We start from the raw sequence: 24,399 nt of genomic DNA on the forward strand, positions 1-24,399 counted from the left end.
GGGTCCCTTTGGAATGGCAGGAGGTGACTAGTGGGGTACCACAAGTTTCGGTGCAGGGACCGGAGTTGTTTACAGTATACATCAATGATATAGATGAAAGCATTAAAAGTAATATTAGCAAATTTGCTGATGACACAAAGTTGGGTGGCAGGGTGAAGTGTGAGGAGGATGTTATGAGAATACAGGATGATTTGGACAGGCTAGGTGAGTGGACGGATGCATGGCAGATGCAATTTAATGTAGATAAATGTGTGGTGTATCCACTTTGGTGGCAAGAACAGGAAGTCAGATTACTATCTAAATGGAGTCAAATTAGGTAAAGGGGAAGTACAACAGGCAGTGAAGGACAAGATCTAGGTGTTCTTGTAATCAGTCAATGAAAGCAAGCATGCAGGTACAGCAGACAGTGAAGAAAGCTAATGGCATGCTGGCCTTCATAACACAAGGAATTGAGTATAGGAGCAAGGAGGTCCTTCTGCAGCTGTACAGGCCGTGGTGAGACCGCACCTGGAGTATTGTGTGCAGTTTTGGTCTCCAACTTTGAGGAAGGACAGTCTGTCTATTGAGGGAGTGCAGCGCAGGTTCACTAGGTCAATTCCCGGAATGGCAGGACTATCATATGTTGAAAGATTAGAGCGACTGGGCTTGTATTTGCTTGAGTTTAGAAAGATGAGAGGGGATCTGATTGAGACGTATAAAATTATTAAAAGATTGGAGACAGGAAGCATGTTTTGTTGATGGGTGAGTCCAGAACCAGAGGACGTAGTTTAAAAATAAGGGGTATGCCATTTAGCACAGAGTTGAGGAAAACCTTCTTCACCCAGAGAGTAGTGGATATGTGGAATCCTCTGCCCCACAATGCAGTGGAGACCAAGTTGTGGGATACTTTCAAGAAAGAGATGGATAGACCACTTAAAGATAGTGGACTCAAAGGTTATGGGGATAAGGCAGGAACAGGATACTGATTGTGGATGATCAGCCATGATCATAATGAATTGTGGTTCGAAGCGCCGAATGGCCTACTCCTGCACCTATTGACTCTTGACAACGGATGAATGGACAGTGCACAACAATCACCAAGCAGGAGTGTTCCCTCCCTGTCAGGGAACATTTTCAGCAGTCTGGGACATTCGGCCTCAACTTCTGGCGACCGTCGTCCAAGGCAGACTTCTGGACAAGCAACAATGCAGAGTGGCTGAGCAGAAGCTGATACCCATGGGAATGGCCTCAATTGGGACCTTGGGTTTCTGCTCTCTCCCACCTAACAGACCCTCCCTTATATGCAAGCTCTCTCTCATATGCACACACACACACTCTTATAAGCACTTACACCATACCCCATTATACTCTCTCACACTCTCACGTGCACTCTCACACTCACATGCACGTTCAATCTGTCACTCGGACATGCGCGCACATATAAGCTGGTTGGGTGAATTTGTTTTTGCAGAATTACGTTTTATTTTGCTCAGAATCTGCATGAATCCTTGTAAAACTCTCAAACAACAAAGGGTTTTTTCAGTCTGACATAGCATTAGAACACAGACAGACTTCACACCTATTGTTTAAAAAGCTGCGCTATCTTGAGAATATAATTTGAAAGTAGTTCTGGGATTTACATATCAAAGAACAGAAGCCAGCATAACCAATTATGAAAGATGAAAGTTTCAATCTAAGATTGTTTACTGTATCACATCTCCATGACAATGAACTCCTTTTAATTCGATGAGCATGATCTTAATCTCCAACCATCTGATGAAGGAGCAGCGCTCTGAAAGCTGGTGCTTTTAAATAAACCTGTTGGACATAAACTGGTGTTGTGTGATTTATAACTTTGTCCACCCCAGTCCAACACCGGCCACTCCAAATCATACTTGTCAATGTAATTCTTTGAATCAGACCTATGGATACTACATAGTACAGTGTTAAGCTTCACCTATTGCTCAAAAATTCTGAGATACCTTACCGTTGTGGGTCATAAGATATGGACTGGGCACTTATTTTCAGCACAGCTCAGGTTCTGTTCTGTCAAATTATTATTCATAACTAGGAATTGCTGATATGTATTGCTCCATCCTAGAATTGGTTGCAGTTCCTTCCCACAATGTTTACTAGATTTATCTTTAAGGAAAATTTAGGGCAAAATAGCTTTATAGATGTTTAATAATCCACTCAGCGAGCTGATTATCACCATGTCAAATATTATTTATAGATACTTTATTAGTATGACATCAAGGATTTTTAGTTAAAAATCATATAACACCAGGTTATAGTCCAACAGGTTTAATTGGAAGCACTAGCTTTTGGAGTGTTGCCCCCTTCATCAGGTAGTTGTGGACAACCACAATCTGATGAAGTCCACAACCACCTGATGGACTATAACCTGGTGTTGTGAGATTTTTAATTTTGTACACCCCAGTCCAACACCTGCATCTCCAAATAAGGATTTTTAGTGAAGGGTGTGGGGAATTCTCTCCAATGGTTAGAGGTATGCCTAGGAGGAAAGAAGATAATTAAGGCCATTGACGATCAATCATCATAGCCCCAGGACATTGATGCAGGTGTTCTTCAGATTAATGCCACAGCTTCAACTATCTTCAGCTGCTTCATCAATGACATTTTCTCCAATTTAACGTCAGTAGTTGAATGCTCAGTGCAATGCTCACTATTCTTTCTTAGACTCAGAACCTGTAAGTGCCTTCCTATCAGCACAGTCAGTATGTAGATGGACTTCAGTTTAAGAAACTTACTCACCATCCTTGCAGATGGTTGCAGTGAATTTTAAATAACCAATGTTTTCTCTCCCCTTGACCAATGAAGGAACAGTTAAGACAATGTGTTTTTTATGTGACCACCTGACTGAAACCAAGTAACTGCAGCATTAAGTAATAAATTTTGCAGTATCCTATCAAAATATGCCTTTACTTACTGCATTGCACAGCCTTAAAAAAGGGGTAGAGACTTGAACTTCTGCAGTTCTTTTCATAATCTCAGGATATGACCAAGTACTTTAGGTTACAATCGTAATTTCACGTCAAAAGTGCACAATTAGTTTAGATCTAACAAATATGGTAATAATTACATGATGCTAAAATAAAAACCGGATTAGACCATTTGGCCCTTCAAGCCTCCTCAACCTTCAATGTGATCATGGATGATCATGCAGTGGTTGAGCTAATACGTGGAAGGGCATTATAAGGTTTGGTGCAATAGTGGAAACAGTAGTGAGCTGGATGATTAACTATGATCATATTGAATGGTAGAGCAGGCTTGAAGGGCTGAATGGTTTAGTCCTATTTATATTTTCTATGTTTGCTCCTCCTCAAATATTGTTTACATTCACCTGAGAGAGCAGATTTACCCATTATTTACATGTCTCATTTGAAAGTATCATTTCAGTACTGCACTGGATTGTTAGTCTAGATTAATGTATTCAAGTCTCTGGTGTGAAACTTGAACTAACTGCTTTGACTCTTGTCACAGTCACGGTTGACATTTGTGTAGATATTCTGCTTTCTAGTTGTATTTATCTTGAACATAAGCTGAGAGGATGGAAAACTCAATAAAACAGATGTTCAATCAAAGTGCACATACTGTTTATAGCAGTTTTCTATTCAGGTATCCAAATTCTGTTTGTAATGGTGACTAATTAACTGCACAGGAATCTTTGTAAACACTTCTTTGGTGAAGAAGTAGGATAGGAATCGAGATGTCTCATCCGCTAGCATTGAGATTTTATCAACAATGAAAGAATTTAAAGTATTGACTATACATCTAATGCTTAAAGTTTGTGAATAATATCTTTTTGAAAACTTGTAGGTTGGCTATTTCAAATGTTTCACTTTTCACAACATCCTTGACCTTTTCAGGACCTTAATGTGAAACGACGGCTAAATCTGTTTGATTCTCAGAGAAGGGCAAAGGATGAAGATCCCATAATTCCATTTGGTGACGGACCGATCATCTCTAAGTGGGGTGCAATTTCTAGGTCTGCCCGCACAGGTTATCATAATACAGACCCAGTCCAGGCTACAGCTTCCCAAGGAAGTGCTACAAAGCCAATTAGTATAACAGGTTTGTTCAATCTATAAGTTCCCTAGTAATAGGGAAAACCATTTTTTATACAGTTAAGTTTATTTATAAGTTTTTAAAATGTAAACCTAAATGAAAATTACTTCAAACTTGGGTGTTCTCTTATTCTTTCAAAGATTGTAGGTGTTACTGGCAAGGCCAGCATTTCTCATTCAGCTCTAATTGCTGTTGAATGGAATGGATTGTTTGGCCATTACAAAGGTGGTTAAAAGTCAACCGCATTGCTGTAGATCTGGAATCACGTAGGCGAGACTGGATAAAGAATGTGGATGCCTTTCTCCTAATGGACATTAGTGAATCAGATATGCTTTCACAACAAGTGATTTCATAGTAGTCATGGTCACCATTACTGAGACTAGCTTTTTTAATTTAGATTTAAGTTCCACCAGCTGTTTTGTCCCTAGTCCAGTTATTTAGAAAATGGTGGTAAAGGAAAAAGAAGTGTTACATGTAAAATTAAAATGGTAGCTTTCCTTTTATAACTCATTTAATGTCTATAAGCTATTGTGTACATCTCTATTTTTGTAAGCATGACTTTAATTCAGACTTCAGATAGATCCAGTAACTTCTGTTGTCCTGGGTTGGCTGATTTTCTTAAATGCTTGTTTAATATGCTGGATTAAAGGAATAACATTATGGCTATATCTTTGATTGTAGAATATACAACAATAATTACTTACAGCACAAATAATTACTAAAAGTTTTAAATATTTTCCTGTAATCCTTTATGAATTTTATTCAACCTTAAAAATGATTTTTGAAATTCTTGTTTTAAAGACCACAGTTACTTGCATTTAAGAAAAAACACATTAACCGATCAGCTACTTATTTTGTCACTCATGATTATTATGTTCTTGGATGCCAAACCATGTAATGTAATATTTAAATGCAATGTACTTGTATATTCATAGAAGACATTATATCTTTTCTGAAAATTTCCTTCCAGGGTAGGGAGGTTACAAGAGAAGAGCTTAATTTTGGAAATTAAGCATCTGAAATGAGTCCATGAAATTTTGTAACAATGTACTAATTTGCTCTTCAGTTTCTTTCTCTCGAGCATTGTTTCTGATGAAATATTGTGTAACAGATGAAGTACAAATTTTTAATCATGACTTTTTAAATCCAAGCTCAAATTACTGAAATTTTAAAATGTCTTCCACAGACTATAGTCCACATGTTAGCCATGCAGATTCTAGTAATTGGAATTCCCATGTCCTTTCATATGGATCGAATTCTACTAATGGCCAATACTTAAACAGGTAACGATAAAATACCATTAGTTTTAACAGTCTAATTATTTTGTGCATTTTCTTGTCCAATATCTTAATCTCTGTCTCTATTAAATCATCGCCCATCAACTAATTGAACTAATTTAAATGTAATTACTTCGGTGGAAAACTATGGTGAGGTGGAATTATTTTTGTAAGCCTTCCTGCAGAGCAAAATAAAATATTCAGTGGTTATTTATTTTAAAAGATGGATTTTCTTTCTTTTAAAAAAACGTAAGTCCCTTGGGCCAGATGGGATTTGTCCTAGGATTCTCTGGGAAGCTAGGGAGAAGATTGCAGAACTTTTGGCTTTGAGCTTTATGTCATCATTGTTTACAGGAGTAGTGCCAGAAGACTGGAGGATAGCAAATGTCCGCTTGTTTAGGAAGGGTAGTAGACACGACCCTGGTAATTATAGACCACTGAGCCTTCCTTCAGTTGTGGGTGAAGTGTTGGAAAGAATTAAGAGGTAGGATTTATAATCATCTAGAAAGGAATAATTTGATTAGGGATAGATAACACGGTTTTGTAAAGGGTAGGTTGTGCCTCACAAACCTTATTGAGTTCTTTGAGAAGGTGATCAAACAGATGGATGAGGGTAAAGGGATTTATGTGGTTTTCATTAAAGCATCTGATAAGGTTCCCCATGGTAGGCTATTGCAGAAAATACGGAGGCAAGAGATTGAGGATCAGAGATTTCCTAATTGTAAGAAGACAGAGGGTGGTGGTTGATGGGAAATGTTCATCCTGGAGTTCAGTTACTAGTGATGTACTGCAAGGATCAGTTTTGGGGCCACTGCTGTTTGTCATTTTTATAAATGACCTGGATGAGGGTGTAGAAGGATGGATTAGTAAATTCGCAGATGACACTAAGGTCAATAGAGCTGTGGACAGTGCTGAAGGATGTTGCAGGTGACAGAGGGATGTAGATAAGCTGCAGAGCTGAGCTGAGAAGTGGCAAATGGAGTTTAATGCAGAAAAGTGTTAGGTAATTCACTTTGGAAGGAGTAACAGGAATACAGAGTACTAAACTAATGGTCAGATTCTTGATAGTGTGGATGAGCAGGGAGATTTCTGTGTCCATGTGCATAGATCCCTGAAAGTTGCCACCCAGGTAGATATACAAAACTCTGGTCTGGCTGCACTTGGAATATTGTGTACAGTTATGGTCACCACATTAAAGGAATGTTGTTGAAGCATTGGAAAGGGTGCAGAGGAGATTTACCAGGATGTTTCCTGGTATGGAGGGAAGACTGAGGGACTTGAGGCTGTTTTCATTAGAGAGAAGGTTGAGAGGTGACTTAATAGAAACATGCAAGATGATCAAAAGATTAGATAAGGTGGATAGTGAGAGCCATTTTCTTCAGATGGTGATGGCTACCGCTAGAGGACATAGCTTTAAATTGAGGGGTGATAGATATAAGATACATGTCAGTGGTAGGTTCTTTACTCAGTAGTAAGGGCTTGGGATGCCATACCTGCAACACTAGTAGACTCATCAACGTTAAGGACATTTAAATGGTCATTGCATAAACATATGGATGATGATGTAACCGTGTAGGTTAGGTGGGCTTCAGATTGGTTTTACAGATGAGCACAACTTCGAGGGCCAAAGGGCTTGTGCTGCGCTGTAATATGTTCTGTGATGAGAACTTTATGAACTCTAAATGTCTTGTTTTGAAACTGTTCTACTGTGTCTTCAAAATATGCCACAAATTCCTATTTGTTCCATTATTGATTTCTTTTCCCTCCAATAATGCACTCTTGGTCCTTTTTTTTTTTGTTCCCTCTTTGGATCTGTAATATGTAACTATTAGTATGCTAATAGTTTTCCATCTGAATGTATATGGGTCCAACAGAATGAATGAATAATGGTGAACATCTTTGTTTGAAAGCATTGAAATACAGTGATTTCAGAATGGAAATCTATCATCAGATTTTTTATTTCTTATTCTTTCCTCTCCTCTGCCCACATAAATTTTAGATGACTTTTGCAATTACAAATGTAAATTTGTATAAAACTTACCATAATTTCTCACCAGTGTAATGGTTCCTATTCTACCCATTAGAGTCGATCAAATTCAAAATTGTAAGGTTTCCTTCTTTATTTTAACCTCATGATGTAAACTTAGGGAGCTTTATTGCACAGAATTTCCATATGTGCAAAGCAAACTTTCGTCTGACCTTAGTCACATTATATTATTTTTGAAAAAATGAAGTTAATTAAGCATATTGATCCTTCTACAATGTTATCTTTCAAAATGGGCATACTGAGTGCATATAATATGTGGAAGTACTCCCCTCAGTAACTATATCACTATGAAAAGAAAAGTTGAAGAATCAAGAGACATTTTCTAGGTACGTGTCATTAAAGTTGTGATGCAAACATTCGACACAATTTATTGAAAAGGTTCATTTGATGCACTGTGTTGTAGGACTTGACAGTAGCAATAGCCATTCTAGTCAAAACTGAAGACTTGTATTCAAAATGTCAAAGATATATCTTAAAGATTTTTAAAGATTTATGGTTTTTCAGTTTCCTTGGTGCTGTCCAATCTTGAAGCTGGACAATTGCAGACCTCTACTACACTTTACTGAGCAAGAATTGCAAAAGCCCTGCAATGGTTCTCCACATGGAAAATCACTCCCTTTTTATTCTGTTTCCCCAGAATGACATGCCTGATGTGTTATGCTCATGAGGCAATTGTTTCCCACTCTATGGAACATTCAGCAGCCAACTAGTGTAATCAGTTATTCTAATTAACAGTTGCTAATTTATTCTTGCAGGGACAGATTGCGAATAATTGACCTGCCTGGTCATAGGAAACATTCTAATGGTGGAGATCAGTTGAATATTGAACTGCAACAGGTGAGGATGTGGTGATCAAAATCTTGAAATTTGCATCACTTTATTACACCCTGAACAAAATCATTTCCAAAGGTGTACTGTCGTATCTCCCAGTTGCTCATGGGATCACCTACAAATGAGAGAGAATTTCTGAGGTACATGTAGTTCTTCTATAATGTGATAGTTACGTTCTTGAGCAACCCCGCTCTACAAATAAATCGTGCGATAAAGATAACACTTAGTGTTTGCAATGCAATCACATTATAACCAACACCTGTTTTAAATTCGTGCTTTAGAAACAGCGTCCCTATTTGTCAATTGTGTTATAGCCAATTCACATTAATAAAACACACGGTACAGCAGAATGACCTGTATTTGCTCATCATAGATTAGGGATTTGTCATTATATTCAGCACTCTGGTGATTGCATGTGAAATGATGATATATTTCTGCATGGGTTACAAATGATTGTTCCCCAACATTGTAGTTTGTTTTGATTTTCTATTTCATTTTCATGACTGCAAACTATTCAAGTTACTTCACCATTCATCCCAATAGCATCTAACCTTCCAGATTCAGAAATTAATGTATAACATAACTGTTTCTTCCAGGGTGCAGCGATTCTTTTTGTTATAGTTTGAGTAGTTTAGATGGGATAGAGCTTGTCCAATGTATGCAAGAGGGTTTCCTGACACAGTATGTAGACAGGCCAATAAGGGGCGAGGCCACATTGGATTTGGATTTGGACCGGCCAGGTGTTAGATTTGGAGGTAGATGAGCACTTTGGTGATAGTGACCACAATTTGGTTATGTTTATTTTAGCAATGGAAAGGGATAGGTATATAACATAGAGCAAGAGTTAATGCTGGGGGAAAGGCAATTATACGATTAGGCAAGATTTAGGATGCATAGGATGGGGAAGGAAACTGTAGGGGATGGGCACAATTGAAATGTGGTGCTTATTCAAGGAACAGCTACTGTGAATCCTTAAGTACATCGTGTCAGGCAGGGAGGAAGTGGTCAATCGAAGGAGCTGTGGTTTACTGAAGAAGTTGAATCTCTTGTCAAGAGGAAGAAGGCTTATGTTAGGATGAGACATTAAGGTTCAGATTGCGTACTTGAGGGTTGCAAGTTAGCCAGGAAAGACCTAAAGAGAGAGCTAAGAAGAGCCAGGAGGGGAGATGAGAAATTGTTGGTAGATTGAATGAAGGAAAACCCTAAAGCTTTCTATAGGTATATCAGGAATAAAAGATAGATGAGTAAGATTAGGGCCAATCAAGGATAGTAATGGGAAGTTGTGCGTGGAGTCCGAGGCGATAGGGAAAGCGCTAACTGAATATTTTTCTTTAGTATTCACACTGAAAAAAAGACAATGTTGTCAAGGAGAGCACGGAGATACAGGCTACTAGACTAGACGGGATTGAGGTTCACAATGAGGAGGTGTTAGCAATTCTGGAAAGTGTGCAAATATATAAATCCCCTGGGCCAGATGGGATTTTTTTCCTAGGATTCTTTGGGAAGCCAGGGAGGAGATTGCAGGGTCTTTGGCTTTGACCTTTATGTTGTCTTGTCTACAGGAATAGTGCTAAGAGACTGGAGGACAGCAAATGTCTCCTTGTTCAAGAAGGGGAGTAGAGACGCAAGTAATTATAGACCAGTGAGCCTTCCTTCAGTTGTGGGTAAAGTGTTGTAAAAGGTTAAACGAGATAGGATTTATCATCATCTAGGAAGGAATAATTTGATTCTGGATAGTCAACACAGTTTTGTGAAGGGTAGGTTGTGCCTCTCAAACCTTATTGAGTTCTTTGAGAAGGTGACCGAACAGGTGGATTAGGGTAAAGTGGTTGATTGTGGTGTAGAGGTACCCAATCCTTTATCCGAAATCCCTCGGTCAGCTGTTTTTCAGAATTTTTAGGATTTCGGGACAAATGACATTTTCACAGTGAAATTTTAAAAATCATACCGAGCAGCAGACACAAATGTGACTACTATAGCACTGAGACAGAATTGACACCTGCCAGTGCTGGGCCATACAGCCACATCACATCCAAGTGACATGAGTCGAGTGGGTGTGGAGTTATGTTAACTTTTGCACGCCAAACAGCCTTGATATGCAGAAAAAAAAACTTCACGATAAAGATTTTGGATTTTGGATAAAGGATTGTTTATCTGTATATGGATTTCAGTAAGGCATTTGACAAGGTTCCCCACAGTACGCTATTACAGAAAATATGGAGGCATGGGATTGAGGTTGATTTAGTAGTTTGGATCAGAAATTGGATAGGTGAAAGAAGGCAGAAGGTGGTGGTTGATGGGAAATGTTCATCCTGGAGTTCAGTTACTAGTGGTGTACTGCAAGGATCAGTTTTGAGGCCACTGATGTTTGTCATTTTTATAAATAGCCTGGTTGAGGGCATAGTAGGATGGGTTAGTAAATTTGCAGATGACACTAAGGTTGGGGGAATTGTGGATAATGCCGAAGAATGTTGTTGGTTACGGAGGGACATAAATAATCTGCAGAACTGGGCTGAGAAGTGGCAAATGGAATTTAATGCGGAAAAGTGTCAGGTGTCTCACTTTGGGAGGAATGGCAGGAATAAAGAGTGCTGGGATATGGTGAGATTCTTGGCAGTGCAGATGAGCAGAGAGATCTGTGTCCATGTACATAGATCCCTGAAAGTTGCCACCAGGTTGATAGGGTTGTTAAGAAGGCGTATGGTGTGATTGTTCTTATTGGTAGAGGAATTGAGTTTCGGAGCCATGAGGTCATGCTCCAGCTGTACAAAACTCTGGTGTGGCTGCGCTTGTGTTGGCAAGCTGTCACTAGTGGAGTGCCACAAGGATTAGTCCTCAACGGTTTCTTACAATGATTGTGATGCCTGGATGGTGTATGTTATCCAAATTTGCTAAAGACACCAAATTGGATAGGAAAGTAAGAAAGAGATGGAATGTCTGCACAGGGTTAAGTGAGGAGGGAAAAAATTGACAGAGTATAACACAGTCATGTGTGAACCTGTCAATGTTGACAAGAAAAATACAAAAACTATACTATTTAAACAGAAAATGCAGGAATAAGTAGTATGGAGGGATCTGGTTATCTTGATAAATTAATCATGTAAAGTTCAATTGCAAGTATGAAAGTGATTTGGAATGCAAACTGTGTTTATTGCAAGGGGAATGGAATATAAAAATAGGGATGTTTTATGTTTGCAAGGTGCATTAGTGAACCAGATCTGGAGTAGTGAATACAATTTTGGTATCCTTTATTTGGGAGAAAAAAACATAATTATGTTAGAAAGAATTCAGAGAAGGATCACTTAACTAACCCATTCCTGAGGTGAAAGAGTTGTCTTATGAGGAAAGATTAAACAGGCTATGGCAGTTTAAAATTAGTAGTAATCTTATTAAAAGGTCTTGAGGTTACTAGATGGAGTGAATATCTTGAGGATGTTCCTTCCTGCAGAGATCCTAAAACTAGAGAACATAGTTTAAGAATAAGAGGTCACCTTTTTAGGACAGATGAGTTAAGGGCTGGTGCAGTTGAAAAGTGGAGATGAGACCACAGCCAGATCAAACAGGACCTTTATTGAATGGTGAAGCAGGCTTAAAGAATCAAATTACTTATTCCTGCTTCTAAATCCCACATTTCAATGCTAAAATATACTGGGGTCTTTTTTAGATCCAAAGTAGATGACCTCCTCCTACTTGCCTGCATTTAACTCCACTTGCAAAGTTTGTTTTCGGGTTACAAAATCTTTGTCAGTTCATAGCTTTATCCTCTCATTTGAATTTTTGAATCCCCAAACTTTAGTCTTATACTTGCATGCTTGGATACAAAAATATTCCTTGTTCTAGGTAATTTACAGGTATTGTGAAAAGCTAGGCTCTAAATAGCTGCTCATTTTTCGTAATATATTTATACTTTTACTGATATCTTTATTCCTTCAACAGATCATCTTGTGTTTGCTGTGTACTGTTACTTCTAGAGCTGTCCCAGTCCATTGAATTTCCATTGTCCTTTGCATTTTGTAAGCTGCCTCATTCATTTTTGTAGTAAACCCCGTATGACTAACAATTCTCATTCAGCGACACTGAAATTGGCACTATAATGCTATCTTTAATTTGTGCTTGATTGTTTGACTGCATGTCAGTCCACAAGAATAATTGTATGTTATACAGATTGGTACAATCTCGCACTTTGTTTTTAGCTATCCTGTTCTTTCAGAAAGGGATTTTAATTTATTTGCAATCATAAATTCTATCATTTGTTCATCAATAGAGGGAATTTTCAGAAGTTTCTGCAGATGCAAGATCTGATCGAGATATAGAACTGGAGCTTTCTGCTTTAGATACTGATGCCGAACCAGATGAGGGAATAGAGGTATGGATATGTACTCTGTCTCTATTTTAAAGATATGATCACCTGCTCGAGTTTATGAATGAATCTTAACTTCACAGTTGGCAATTGGAAAGCACGTACTGTGATTTAAAGTATATTCTGCTAGAGTCAATGCCATTTATTTTCTGAGAATTATTTTCTCGATGAAACTACATTAGGACAATCCTGATTCATTTTTCTAAATATGCTTTCAACTATCTTAGAATAATATGCTGTTTGCTACATCTTAATTCAGATAGTAATCTTGTCCTTAATTCAAATAGTAAAGTAATTTTCCTTTGTTCCCACAAGTTTTTGAAATACTGTGCCTCTCAAGCAGTCTGTTTTTATCTTAACAAAATGTGATTTTGACAATGAATAGCAAGTAATGCACATGCATGATTTATTATGTGGATATATATTACAATGAATGCATCTGAAACTTACAACCTTTTTTAAAACGTGCAAATAAAAACTACAGTGAATATTACTGCATAATCCAACATATTAACCACTAAATGGCTATTTGTTAATCCAGATTTTTGCAGATAAAATTTTGGAATGGTCAATTAAAAGTGAATTATTGATGCTAGTATTGGGTAGGTGATCTTACACCTGGGCATTCTTAATGTGAATATGTGTGCTCTAGCTTTTCAGTAATTTTGTTGGTAACATTGCAAGGAGAAAACAAAATTAGTGGTTATTTTCTGAAGTGTGCACTGTACACCATGGGCTGGATTTTATGGTCCACTACCGGCAGAGAGCCTTATAGCATCCAGTGGGTGGCCTTCTCACTGCCTACTTGCTGATTTGTCGAAAATATTACAGGACAGGAAATTGTTATTACAGCCTATCATTTACTTTTTCAAGGCCATTCAACTCATGAGTTAATGATAATTTCAGGGCTTCATCCTGTATCCACTGGTATTTTACCCATAGGAGGTAGAGAACCATTTCACACATGAAGCCCCACAGATTTAGCTCTATGAGTTGTTTTAGCTGACAGCTGTCTTAGGTATGACTTTCTCTCCCGACAGATGATATTGTTGCTTTGAAGCAATTAATTTTGTTCTTGGGCATTATGCCACTGACCCTTTTACCAGAGTTTGATAGGTGGGAGAGGAGCAATAATAATGGTGCCCTGTAAAGTTCAGCCCCATGTTGTTGTGGTCAGCTCAACCAATTGGAATAACCACTTGAGGAAAACCAACTGTAAGTCCTTTTGAAGATGAGCAACTCTAAGGGAACTTCAGGAAAAGAACAATTGGCATTCAAAAGCAGTCAGGCTGAAGAGTAGGGCAAGTCCCTTTCCCTGTACAAATCAAAATTTATTCAGTACTGTTCACAAGTTCTAGTTTTCGTCTAGAAGCTACACAAAATTATATAAAAAGGAAAAGGTAATAAATCCCAGCTAACTTACTACTGGACTCATCAGACCCCTGAACGAAATCCAGCTGGATAGATAATCTGTTTGTTTATTTAGCACAGTACTCATACACTGAAATATAAGCTCTCCTTTAACAATAATAGACATTTATTATACAAAAATAAAAACAAGCCATCTTTTTATAAAATACAGTTTGAAAGCTCTTAAAACAAATTCTTATCTATTCCCCATCACCATCACTTTATGGCATTTCAAATCTGGGAAGCTCTCACCCTTCTATGTCAAATCTTTAGGTTTGACTTAATTGCATCTGCCCGGTTCTATCCTATGAACTATGAAGTCTTCTTAAAACTCTTAAATATTCTTAAAACAGCAAGCTTATGATTTCTCAGTCTTTTAATAAGATTCTGATTTCTAACCAAATGCTTCTCGTCTGAAAGTTTCACAAGCTAAACTTTTGCATTAAGTTAACTGTCCGATACTCCCTTCTAGGAGATAAACCATTTTTGTTTCTAACCCCAATCAGGTCTCCTCCAAAACTGCCCTAAAGCCATTCAGTCTCTGGGACTTTTCTAAACTAAAATCCACCCTTGATTACCCTAATCAAGAGTAACTTCAAGCTTTCAATTTCTTCTACTTTCTGTAAATACCATAAAATAAACGATCTTCCATTAGCACTCCAAGATGCTTTGCATCATCTGCGCTCTAACATTCTGGATAAGTCACAATTCAAGAAGAGCACTTTTTAGATTACTTAGTGTGGAAACAGGCCCTTCGGCCCAACAAGTCCACACCGACCCGCCGAAGCGCAACCCACCCATACCCCTACATTTACCCCTTACCTAACACTATGGGCAATTTAGCATGGCCAATTTACCTGACCCGCACATCTTTGGACTGTGGGAGGAAACCGGAGCACCCGGAGGAAACCCACGCAGACACGGGGAGAACGTGCAAACTCCACACAGTCAGTCGCCTGAGTCGGGAATTGAACCCGGGTCTCAGGCGCTGTGAGGCAGCAGTGCTAACCACTGTGCCACCGTGCCGCCCACTTCTAGACTTTTTTTAAACCACTTTGCAAAAGTAGCCAGCATTGTTAAGCCACAGGTTTAAAACCTACACTGTAATGATACTTGACACATTTTATCATGCAAAGCTTTGGGTTGTATGGTGTTGAATATTTGGTAACAAATATGATGTCTGCTATATCTCTGTGTTTAATGAGTTTCTGGCTACAATGGGATATAGTATGCTGAACACTGACATAAATTAAACCATAACATACACTATTATAGAATCAATTTCTTGCGCTGGAATACAGGCATAAAACTTAATTAGTGTCAATGCCTTATCTACTAATTATAAATTAATTACTTTATAGTAAACCAAGAAATCCAGTGATCATAAATGTGTATAAGGTCCCATGATGTGTAATACTCAATTCTGTGCAAGTTAAATGGAATTCTGATTTGTTTAATAGCCTTAGTTTCGAAACTGAAGGAGCCCACCCCTGTAAACAACAGTCTTAATTTTTTATCTGAGTACATTTTCCATATGTTAAACCATGGAATTTAATACTTTGAATAGGATCATTCATACTTGCTGATATTTCAGTTCCAGTTGTACCAATTTAACCAGTTCCTTTTGAGAGAATGTATATGATGTAGCCTTGAACCTTGCACAAGCTTTGCCAGTGATTATCATTTATATTTCTATTACTTCACTTATTTAACCCTACTCATTGTCATATCATGGATGCCGAAACAGCAGTTCCGGAAATCTTTCAACAAACAGTTGGAGATGTAAGAGTGTAACAGGTTAAATAATGGAGATTGACCAAGAAAGTATTTGGGGTATAGAAATAAATAGTGATCTGAAATCCAGTAGTATCAGATGCATGATACTTTTTTTTAAGGAGTCAGCTTAGTCACCTTGGCTCATACATGACCATTGGAAGTTACTTGGGATTTCAATTTATTTTACTCCTGGTCACCTTATATCAGGAAAGAGGGGTTAGCTTGTTCATGAAAACTGGAGAGCTAACTGGTAGAAGCTATCAACAACTCAATTTTTCAGAATTTGCAGCAAGTGCTGCAACATGTTCTGAAAGTTTGTGAGGCAAAGAGTTGGGAGCAATTTTGTTTGCACAAAACATTTGAGCTACAATGGGTCGTAAAATGTATACATTCAGTGATATTATTAATACAACACATTAAATGCAATTTTGCTTTTGTTCATACAGGATGTCCTGGATTTGGATATTGGTTCCCAAAGTGATCTGACCAATGATATAATGTCTGAAAATGGTCACAACCATAAGCACCAGGGTCAAGAGCAGGAGGAGCAGGGCCGAAGAATTGCAGAGCAAATTGCTATCACGTACGTGTCAAAATTGTATGGTTGAAGAATATTATGATTTTGATCTTTTTTAAATATGTCTTGAATGTTAGATTTGTAAATCTTGTTGTGCAGATGAAGTTAAAGAAAAAAAAAATTGCAGACAGTTTAAAAAATATGCAAGAACAACAAAGTCAGATATATTATTTCAAGATGCTCTAAAATAAAGGGAATGCATGTCATCAGCATAGTGCATTTTTGGAAAGCATTCAGAACTTTTCAGATTATTGTGTCATTTAGATTGGAAAGGAAAGAAGCATTTGCCTGACTTTAGTTCTGTTAAATCAAATGGAATAAATAATTCAGCAGGAAGTAACTGTGAAAGAGTGGTCATTGCACAAATACTTTAAATATCAAAATAAAAAGGGAAATGAATGGTTAAAGCTAAAAGTTCAGTCAGATTAGAAGACATCTAGTCTAAACTACCTGGGTGGGAAAGTGAGCAAACCAGTCAGCAGAACAGCAGTGTGAAATCTTAATGAGCAAATACTTGTATCCTGCTTTACAGTGAAAGAGAGGTAAATCAGTCCCATGTGTAAAATGGATTTGAATTGAAACAAACTTAAATGGAATATATATAATAAATTGAGGCTAACTATACTAATGAAAGTCACGATAGGAAATTATGGTATCAAGGTAATAAAAGAAACTGAAAAGCAATAATGAAAAAAGTTATCATGAAGAGGAAAAAGCAATGTTTAAGCATATTAAAAGTAAAAATAATTTACAAGCACAGAATTGTTTAGGGATGAAAAAGAAGTCTAAATTGAATAATATAGCAATATTAATTATTTTGTCAAGTTTTCCAAATGACAGAAGTGTAAATATTAATGGGCAATTGATCAAGATAATAGTCATACAGCATGGAAACAGATCCTTCGGTCAACCAGTCCATACCCACCATAATCCCAAACTAAATTAGTCCCACCTGTCTGGGCTTGGCCCATATCCCTCCAAACATATCCTATTCATGTACTCATCTAAATGTCTTAAATATTGTAACTGTAGCCACATCCACCACTTCCTCTGGAAGTTCATACTACACACAAACCACTCTCCATTTTAAACTAAATTGCCTCGTATGTCTTTTTAAAATCTTTCTCCTCTCACCTTTAAGATAGGCTCCCTAGTCTTGAAATCCCCTAGGGAAAAGACAATTTGCCTTATACACCTGAGCCAAACTGACCAGTCTTCAGCACACGACTAAAGCCAACCATAGGGCTATCTCCTTGGAAGACCCCAATCCTATAAAACCTAACAACTGGACTATCCACGAGAGCTAACTTGATGTTCTCCATGAATCAAACTGGCTTGTCTAGCCCCCAACCCAATAAAATCTCTCAACCCAACAGACTGGGGTTAATTTCCTTGAAGCATAGGAGACTGAGGTGGTTTATGATTTGAGATTTGTAAAATTAAGGGGAGTATATAGAAAGAAACATTTCCCTTGGTTGGAGGAATCAATGACCAGAGGGTATAGATATCAGATAAGAGACAGGAGATTGAGGAAATCTGAGAAAAATATTTTCCCAGAGGTTGGTGGGAATCTGGGACTCATGGCATGTAAAGCTGGCAGAGGCACAAATCCTCATAACATTTAAGAAGTATTTACATGTGTATTTGTGATCCCAAGGCTTTGGGCCAAGTGCTGGAAATGTGATAAGAATAATTAGGTGCTTATTTTTGACTTGAAAAGACTTGATTGGCCAAAGAGCCTTTTTCAGTGCTGCAGTCTTTTATGATTATGACTATTAGTAGCAAGGCCATAAGGTATAGGAGCAGTAGTAGGCCATGCAGTCCATCAAGTCTGCTCCGCCATTCAATGAGATCATGGCTGATGTAATCATCCTCAACTCTGCAAAGACTTAGTTTTATGTGATTTGTCTGCCAGGTGTTGAATAGGGAACCAAATATATAGCGACATGAAATCAATTAAGTTATCCTATATCTTTTGAATTAATGAAAACATTGTTGAAACTAATTTAACTATCTTAACAGCCATTTTATGTAATTCTCTTTCTATCAAGAGAGGAACAGAAGATGATACCGATAACTTCTGGCTTTAACCAGCCCACTACTGCCTCTGTTGGCTACGTCACCTCCCCGCCTGTGACTACTTCCTTCAACATTAGTAATTTAGTCCTGAAAACAGCTGCAGTCAAGTTGTCAGAAGATAAAGACATGAAACCTGCAACTAATGGCGAGACTCTAGTCAATGGAAGCTGAAATGTTTTGTGCTTGCACCAACATTTAAAAGCAATTAACTTTGCTTTCTTTATTATATAATATAATATATAACACATGAATTTGTATATATGTGTGTATGTTATATTATGTATTTTTTTAAAAGAACAATATGGGGGCACCAAATTCCTGTGGACATTTTTGATACTACAAAAGCCCTCCTGAATTAATCATTTTGACAAATAAATTAACTTTAGTCAGATAACAAATTCAAATTCCCAGTGAATCTTGGAATTTGGACATCATTCTACTAAATGCTTTAAAGCAGTCTTTTATGAGTCTGTTGTGAGCCGGTGCAGTAACTTAGCCATTCTTATTCACAATGGCTAATGTAGAACGTAAACAACTCAGTTGTTAACCAGCAGAGCCTTGCAGAAATACATCTGGTGAAAGCTAACTATGACTTTACCTCCTCTTCTATTTCTTTTATATATTTTTTTGTGTACAATTCACACAAAATTGTAAGAAGATAATGGCTTGGAAAACTGTATTTTTGAGCTGTTATGGTGAGATTTAGTTTCATAATATTGTTGCACTTTTCATAGGAAACTTGTTTTGTTAAATGGTGGAAGGAATGTACTTTTCACTTTTTAAAAAATGCATAATTAGAGTTTCAAAATACAGTTTACCAACAGATTCCATGGCAAATATGGTAAAATAAGATGGTAAAATTGGAAAATACCTTTAGTTATCTGTTTAAACAAATATTTAAAGCAAACATTAAGTGGGGTGAAATCACGGAAACATTGTGACATTGCCACTTATTATCCACCAAGGTGTGCCTCAGGAAAATAAAATGAAATTATCCTGCCAGATTGACCATTTGGTTAAGATGACATATTAACAGAAAATTGTGGAAATACTTAGGTCAGGCAGCAACTGTGGAAGAGAAAGTCACTAACTTGAAACGTTATTCTATTTATCTTTTCACAAATGTTTCCTGATCCGCTTTAGTATTTCCAACATTTTCAATTTATAATTCAGATTTCGAGCGTTCAGATTTTTCTTTTGGTTAGCATGGCAGCATGTTTTCACTTTCTTTGCTCCACCAATCTCACAGGCTAATCAACTTTTGTGTAAAATCAAGTCATTCGTCCCCTGAAGAATTTCTGTCAGTTTTGATACATCTTGGATAGATATTTAGCTGATGGCATTCTGATATTGGTGGATTTATAGCATCAAGGAACTGCATCATTGCCTATTTTGTTGAGCAGGTAGTAATGGGAAGAAGCAGGTACAGGATATTTAAAAAAGAGACTAACTGCCTTCTATCCACCCCCAAACACCAAAGACAAAAAATCTCAAATATGTAGCTAAAATTTGAACACTTGCTTCAAAAATTGCCTTGTCTTTAATTTTAATTTTAGATTATTGGTAAAGATTTTAATTAGATTTTGAAGTATATAAGATAGTGAAATGTTTTTTAATGGCAATAAACTTGTCACCCTAAATTACATGAACGTGTTATGCTAATTGGTTTACATAAAATGTTGCTTTGATCATAGCTGTGTTCAAAATATTTGGCTGTTTTAAGGTTTCTGATTTTTATTTGCTATTCTATTTGCTATATATAAATTACAGAATGAAAACTGTATTTTGGAACTCCTGCATTGTGTGGTGTTTGCACTGAATGATAAACCAGTTTCTGCTGGTCTCTTGTTTTTCATCCTCTCTCTTTTAAGAATTTCTGACTGTTTCTTTGTATTTACTGCAACATATAATGTTCGTCCATTATGCAGCAAGAGCCCAAAAGTACTGTAATAAATTTGAACAATCCAAAGTCACACCTGACAGTCCAGTTTAAAACAGCCGTCTTCAATTTAATCAGACACCAGGAAATGCCAAGAATATCAGTAGTTTTTTTTTGATAAATATACTAACGGTCATAATCATGGTGATGCTTTCTAGTTAATTTAAGGTACAATTTAAGTTTGCCATTGCACGCATGTTTAATGTACTCTGGGAGACTGGTAGATTGACTTATAAAGTAGTTAGGCACCATTGACAGTAAAAGTATTTAAAAATTGTTTACAAAAATCTATGATTGTGATACTTATGGATATTGTTTATTTTAACTCTTAATCTTTTCTCAGTTTTACATAAGAGAAATTGTGGGCTAAGCTTTGTGGCTCTTCATCATTTACAACTTCTCCCTTTGTGAAGTTTCTGAATTGGCCTTTTTGAGAATTAAAGTAGGAGCTTTGTTTTCATAGCTTAGACCAGCAGTCAGAGGAGTAATGACACATCCATTCATAAAAAAGATTAAAAGTTTAACTGTCTTAGTCTATACTAATAACATTCTGTTGATTCCCAAGCTTGTATTCAGCTTGCTTATTTTATAATGGGTGGTGTTTTGGATCAAACATTGCAAATTAATAGAACTGTATCAATAATTCCCTCTTTTAAAGCAAGACACTGTTGCATGCATGTAATTTCTGCTATGTAGATATGCCATTTACTAGTATCCTATGGTTAACAGTACCCTCCAGTCTCTATCTCTATGGTCCTACTGTTTTAATTTTGCATTTTTTTTTATGTTTTGATGACTTCTGTGAAGTTGATTGTTCTGAAAATCGTACTGGGATATTTTAAACCAAGCACGACTTTCACCAGGTAGCTGCAAAGGAGGTGTTCTGCTGGTAAACAACTTCTGCAAGATCATGTTATTGGTCGTCTGAGTTGTTAAACTGATACACAATACCACAACAAAGTATCAGTTTTTAAAACAGTTTTGTGCACTTCCCTGAGGGTTGAACATTTTTTTCCTGGAGGATATTTGCACAGAGTGATAAGGCAGTTTGCTGCTTGATGTTTATAATTGCATTAGGCAGTATCATGAAATCTCTTCCTATTTATAATAGGATTTATTTAGGTTTTTGTAATGAAGGAGTGATATTGTACATTTAAATTTTTGTGGGCCTCCTACTCAGTATCATATACCGAAGCTTATAGTTACTGAGATCTATGCACCTATTGTAGTCTGAAGTTATCAGTCTTTGTGTGTTTACATGGTCTTTAGTCCATATCTCTGAACTTGTACACATTGAAACCTTTTTAAAATCTGGATACTGGTATTGACAGCCACTAGTAAGCAACCTAAAGCTAAACTGACTGAAGACCATTTTACAAACTCTTCTTTTGCAGTAATTTAATTTTCAACCAAAGCTGCTCTTAACAATATAGATTCAGAGTAAACCAAAACATGCACCAATGCTTTAGGCACGTGGTGTTAGACATTAAAGTAAGTAGCATAGGAACAATATTTAATGTAAATTTTATGTAAAAGTACATAATGTTTTCAAGTGATGTGTACTGTAGTTTCCATTTAAAATTTCCGGTTTTATTTTAGCTTTCCAATTGCATTATTAATAATCTGGAAGACTTTAAAAATTTCCACAATTCAAATATTCAATAATCACCAGAGTTGCACACAGTTCTGATTATTGCTTATGAATGTGTTAATTATAAATGGAAGTTGCTGTATTGCTGTAACAATTGAATGCCTATTTGAGCATATCTATTTTTCACAAATCATAACATTTATGAGTATCCAGTGCTTTTCTTGTTGACCACGCAACAAGCGAGCATAGGTATTTGGAAAAAAGAAGAGTCAAACTCAAGTCCCTAACAGACTTTAAAGTAGGAACAGGGGTTTTTGATGTTTTTTCTTATCCTTGTGATCCATATCCTGCAAAGATTACCAAGCTTTGGAACAAAACCATCAGACTGGAATATAGAATATTTCAAAAGAAATTGTACATTGGGTGCTGCTGCAGTACTTATTCCCTGCCACTGTGGGGTCTCAGTGAATTGTATATAATTGCTTTCTCCCTCTAGTGGTAGAAAATAGGCCCTGTGAATCAAATTTTAAAGAGAGACAAGAGGCCCCATCAACTAATTTTCAGAAATAACCCATACTACCCTGTCCCCCAAAATATATTTAAAAATCCTTTTAGAGATATATTTATTGATGTCTGGATTGAGGAAAATAAATTATAACTTTAACTATCTTGAGGGTGTTACATGCTATTTGAACATGACCAAGATATTTTAGGAGCCTAGGAGTATCAGAATAACCCTCCGAAAATAGAATGCAGCCCTCGGGGAAATGACCGCCCTCTGTGCTACAAATCTACAAATAACATCTTCAGTGCTTTCTGAGGGTGAATATATATTACATAAATTAATCTTGTGTATGTACCTTTTTATTTTAAAATTGCATTCTTTAAAAAAAAATACTTGGTTGTGCTCTGCTAGAGGGGTATTGGGGAAACTGGTTGCTTTTTTTTAAACAACTGATGCACGTTAATGGTAACGTATCATCATTTTGAGAATCAGTCAACTTTTATTTTAAACATTTAAATGGAATCCATTCCTGTGCAGTTCTGCTGCATGGGCCCAACATGCATTACATCAGAATTAGGTCACCTGCACATATTCCATAAACCCATCCAGTGAAGGCCTCAGTTAATCAAAGGCATGGAAATGCATGCAATTCCTTAGCTGGGCAAGAGAAATACATTATACTGTAGTTGTGATACAACACACATGTGGTTCTTATTTGTACTACACATGCCCACTGTACAGCCACTTGAAGCGTTGTGATTAGCTTGCAGCGTTTGCTGTCTGCATTTATGCCGTTTTGCATATTCTTTTCCCTGAAAGTTAGGAAAAAAATGTTTGCTGCAAAAATAAAATCTTTAGAAAAATTGCTTAGCTGGAAAAGTTGGGAAAAGAGGCCTGTTTTGTCAATTGTACAACAGATTGTGGAGCTCAAGTGTGAATATTTTACGTCTGTATTAGACATTTTCTTTGCAAATCTATTGTTCGATTGAAATGTAAATGAAATTAACGATGGTACACATCCGTCATGTATAAAGGAGGCACCATCAATAAGATGGATTTAATGGTCATTTTTACTACACCTACTTGGCTTATATTTAAAATGTATAATTTTTTTAAAGTGCTCTGTTAATTAAATAGGGAATAAGTTCTATTCCATTTGTTAATTTCAATTTGACTTCCAAATTGTTGGTAATCTGTTACCTTTTGTTTTAGGAGTAGGATGGAATATGAATGCTAGGCCATTTAGGTCTGTATTGATTAGTTTTGTGATACTGAATAGCAAAGGTTTAATTCTTTGTGTACAAAACCTTGTTTGCTGTAGCACTGATTTGAAGAGCTAATAGCTTGGGCTGTACACTAGAATAGAGTATCATGAATTTCGGTGTTTGAAAGATGATTGGGACAGTTTGCAGTACTTGAAATGTATTTGCATGCATAACAATAAAGTTATTTGTCAATTAAAATTTTCCTTTATTGCTAATTGTTCCTCTGGAAATAAGCATTTTGTGAAATGGGCTTTAACTTGGTTGGGAGGATGTCTGTGTGTAAATGTGTTTGGAATATATTGGAACAGTATTCAAGACATTAGGAAATGGTCAATGCAACTGCAGTACTCCAATTCATTAAAGAAAACTTTTTTAAAATTAGTTTTGTCACTTAAGTGTTGTATTTTAAAAATGAACTATATTTGATATCCGGTAGCAGCAGCCATTTTTGGGGACCATCTAACAACTGATGATATCTAGAATTTATTGCTTACCATAAATGATAGCTGCATAGGATATCGATTCAATGGTTCATGGAACCATAAAGTTCAAATTGTTTATGCATATTGTTTGAACTATTCTGCTACTTTTATTTCCAATTTGTACCTTTTCTTATTTTTAGGTAATAGTTCTATCATGGATCCACATGTGACTTCTAACCCATGAAAGTATTA

At 36.7% G+C, this 24,399-nt stretch overlaps 1 protein-coding gene across 4 annotated transcripts in view; it reads left to right on the forward strand.

The window, feature by feature from the left end:
• The window catches only part of rc3h2 (ring finger and CCCH-type domains 2), a 113,723-nt gene extending 89,617 nt beyond the window's left edge, over positions 1 to 24,106 (forward strand). For all 4 annotated transcript variants that reach the window (XM_060841382.1, XM_060841379.1, XM_060841381.1 and 1 more), the window contains 6 exons: positions 3,870 to 4,074; positions 5,255 to 5,351; positions 8,148 to 8,229; positions 12,488 to 12,589; positions 16,216 to 16,352; positions 18,398 to 24,106. In XM_060841382.1, coding sequence (XP_060697365.1) covers positions 3,870 to 4,074; positions 5,255 to 5,351; positions 8,148 to 8,229; positions 12,488 to 12,589; positions 16,216 to 16,352; positions 18,398 to 18,596 — 822 coding nt within the window. In that variant the 3' untranslated portion in view covers positions 18,597 to 24,106. The remainder of the gene's footprint in view (positions 1 to 3,869; positions 4,075 to 5,254; positions 5,352 to 8,147; positions 8,230 to 12,487; positions 12,590 to 16,215; positions 16,353 to 18,397) is intronic.
• Positions 24,107 to 24,399: the final 293 nt, after the last annotated feature.

Source organism: Hemiscyllium ocellatum, chromosome 21 (genome assembly GCF_020745735.1).
Source record: "Hemiscyllium ocellatum isolate sHemOce1 chromosome 21, sHemOce1.pat.X.cur, whole genome shotgun sequence".
Taxonomy (NCBI): Eukaryota; Metazoa; Chordata; class Chondrichthyes; order Orectolobiformes; family Hemiscylliidae; genus Hemiscyllium; species Hemiscyllium ocellatum.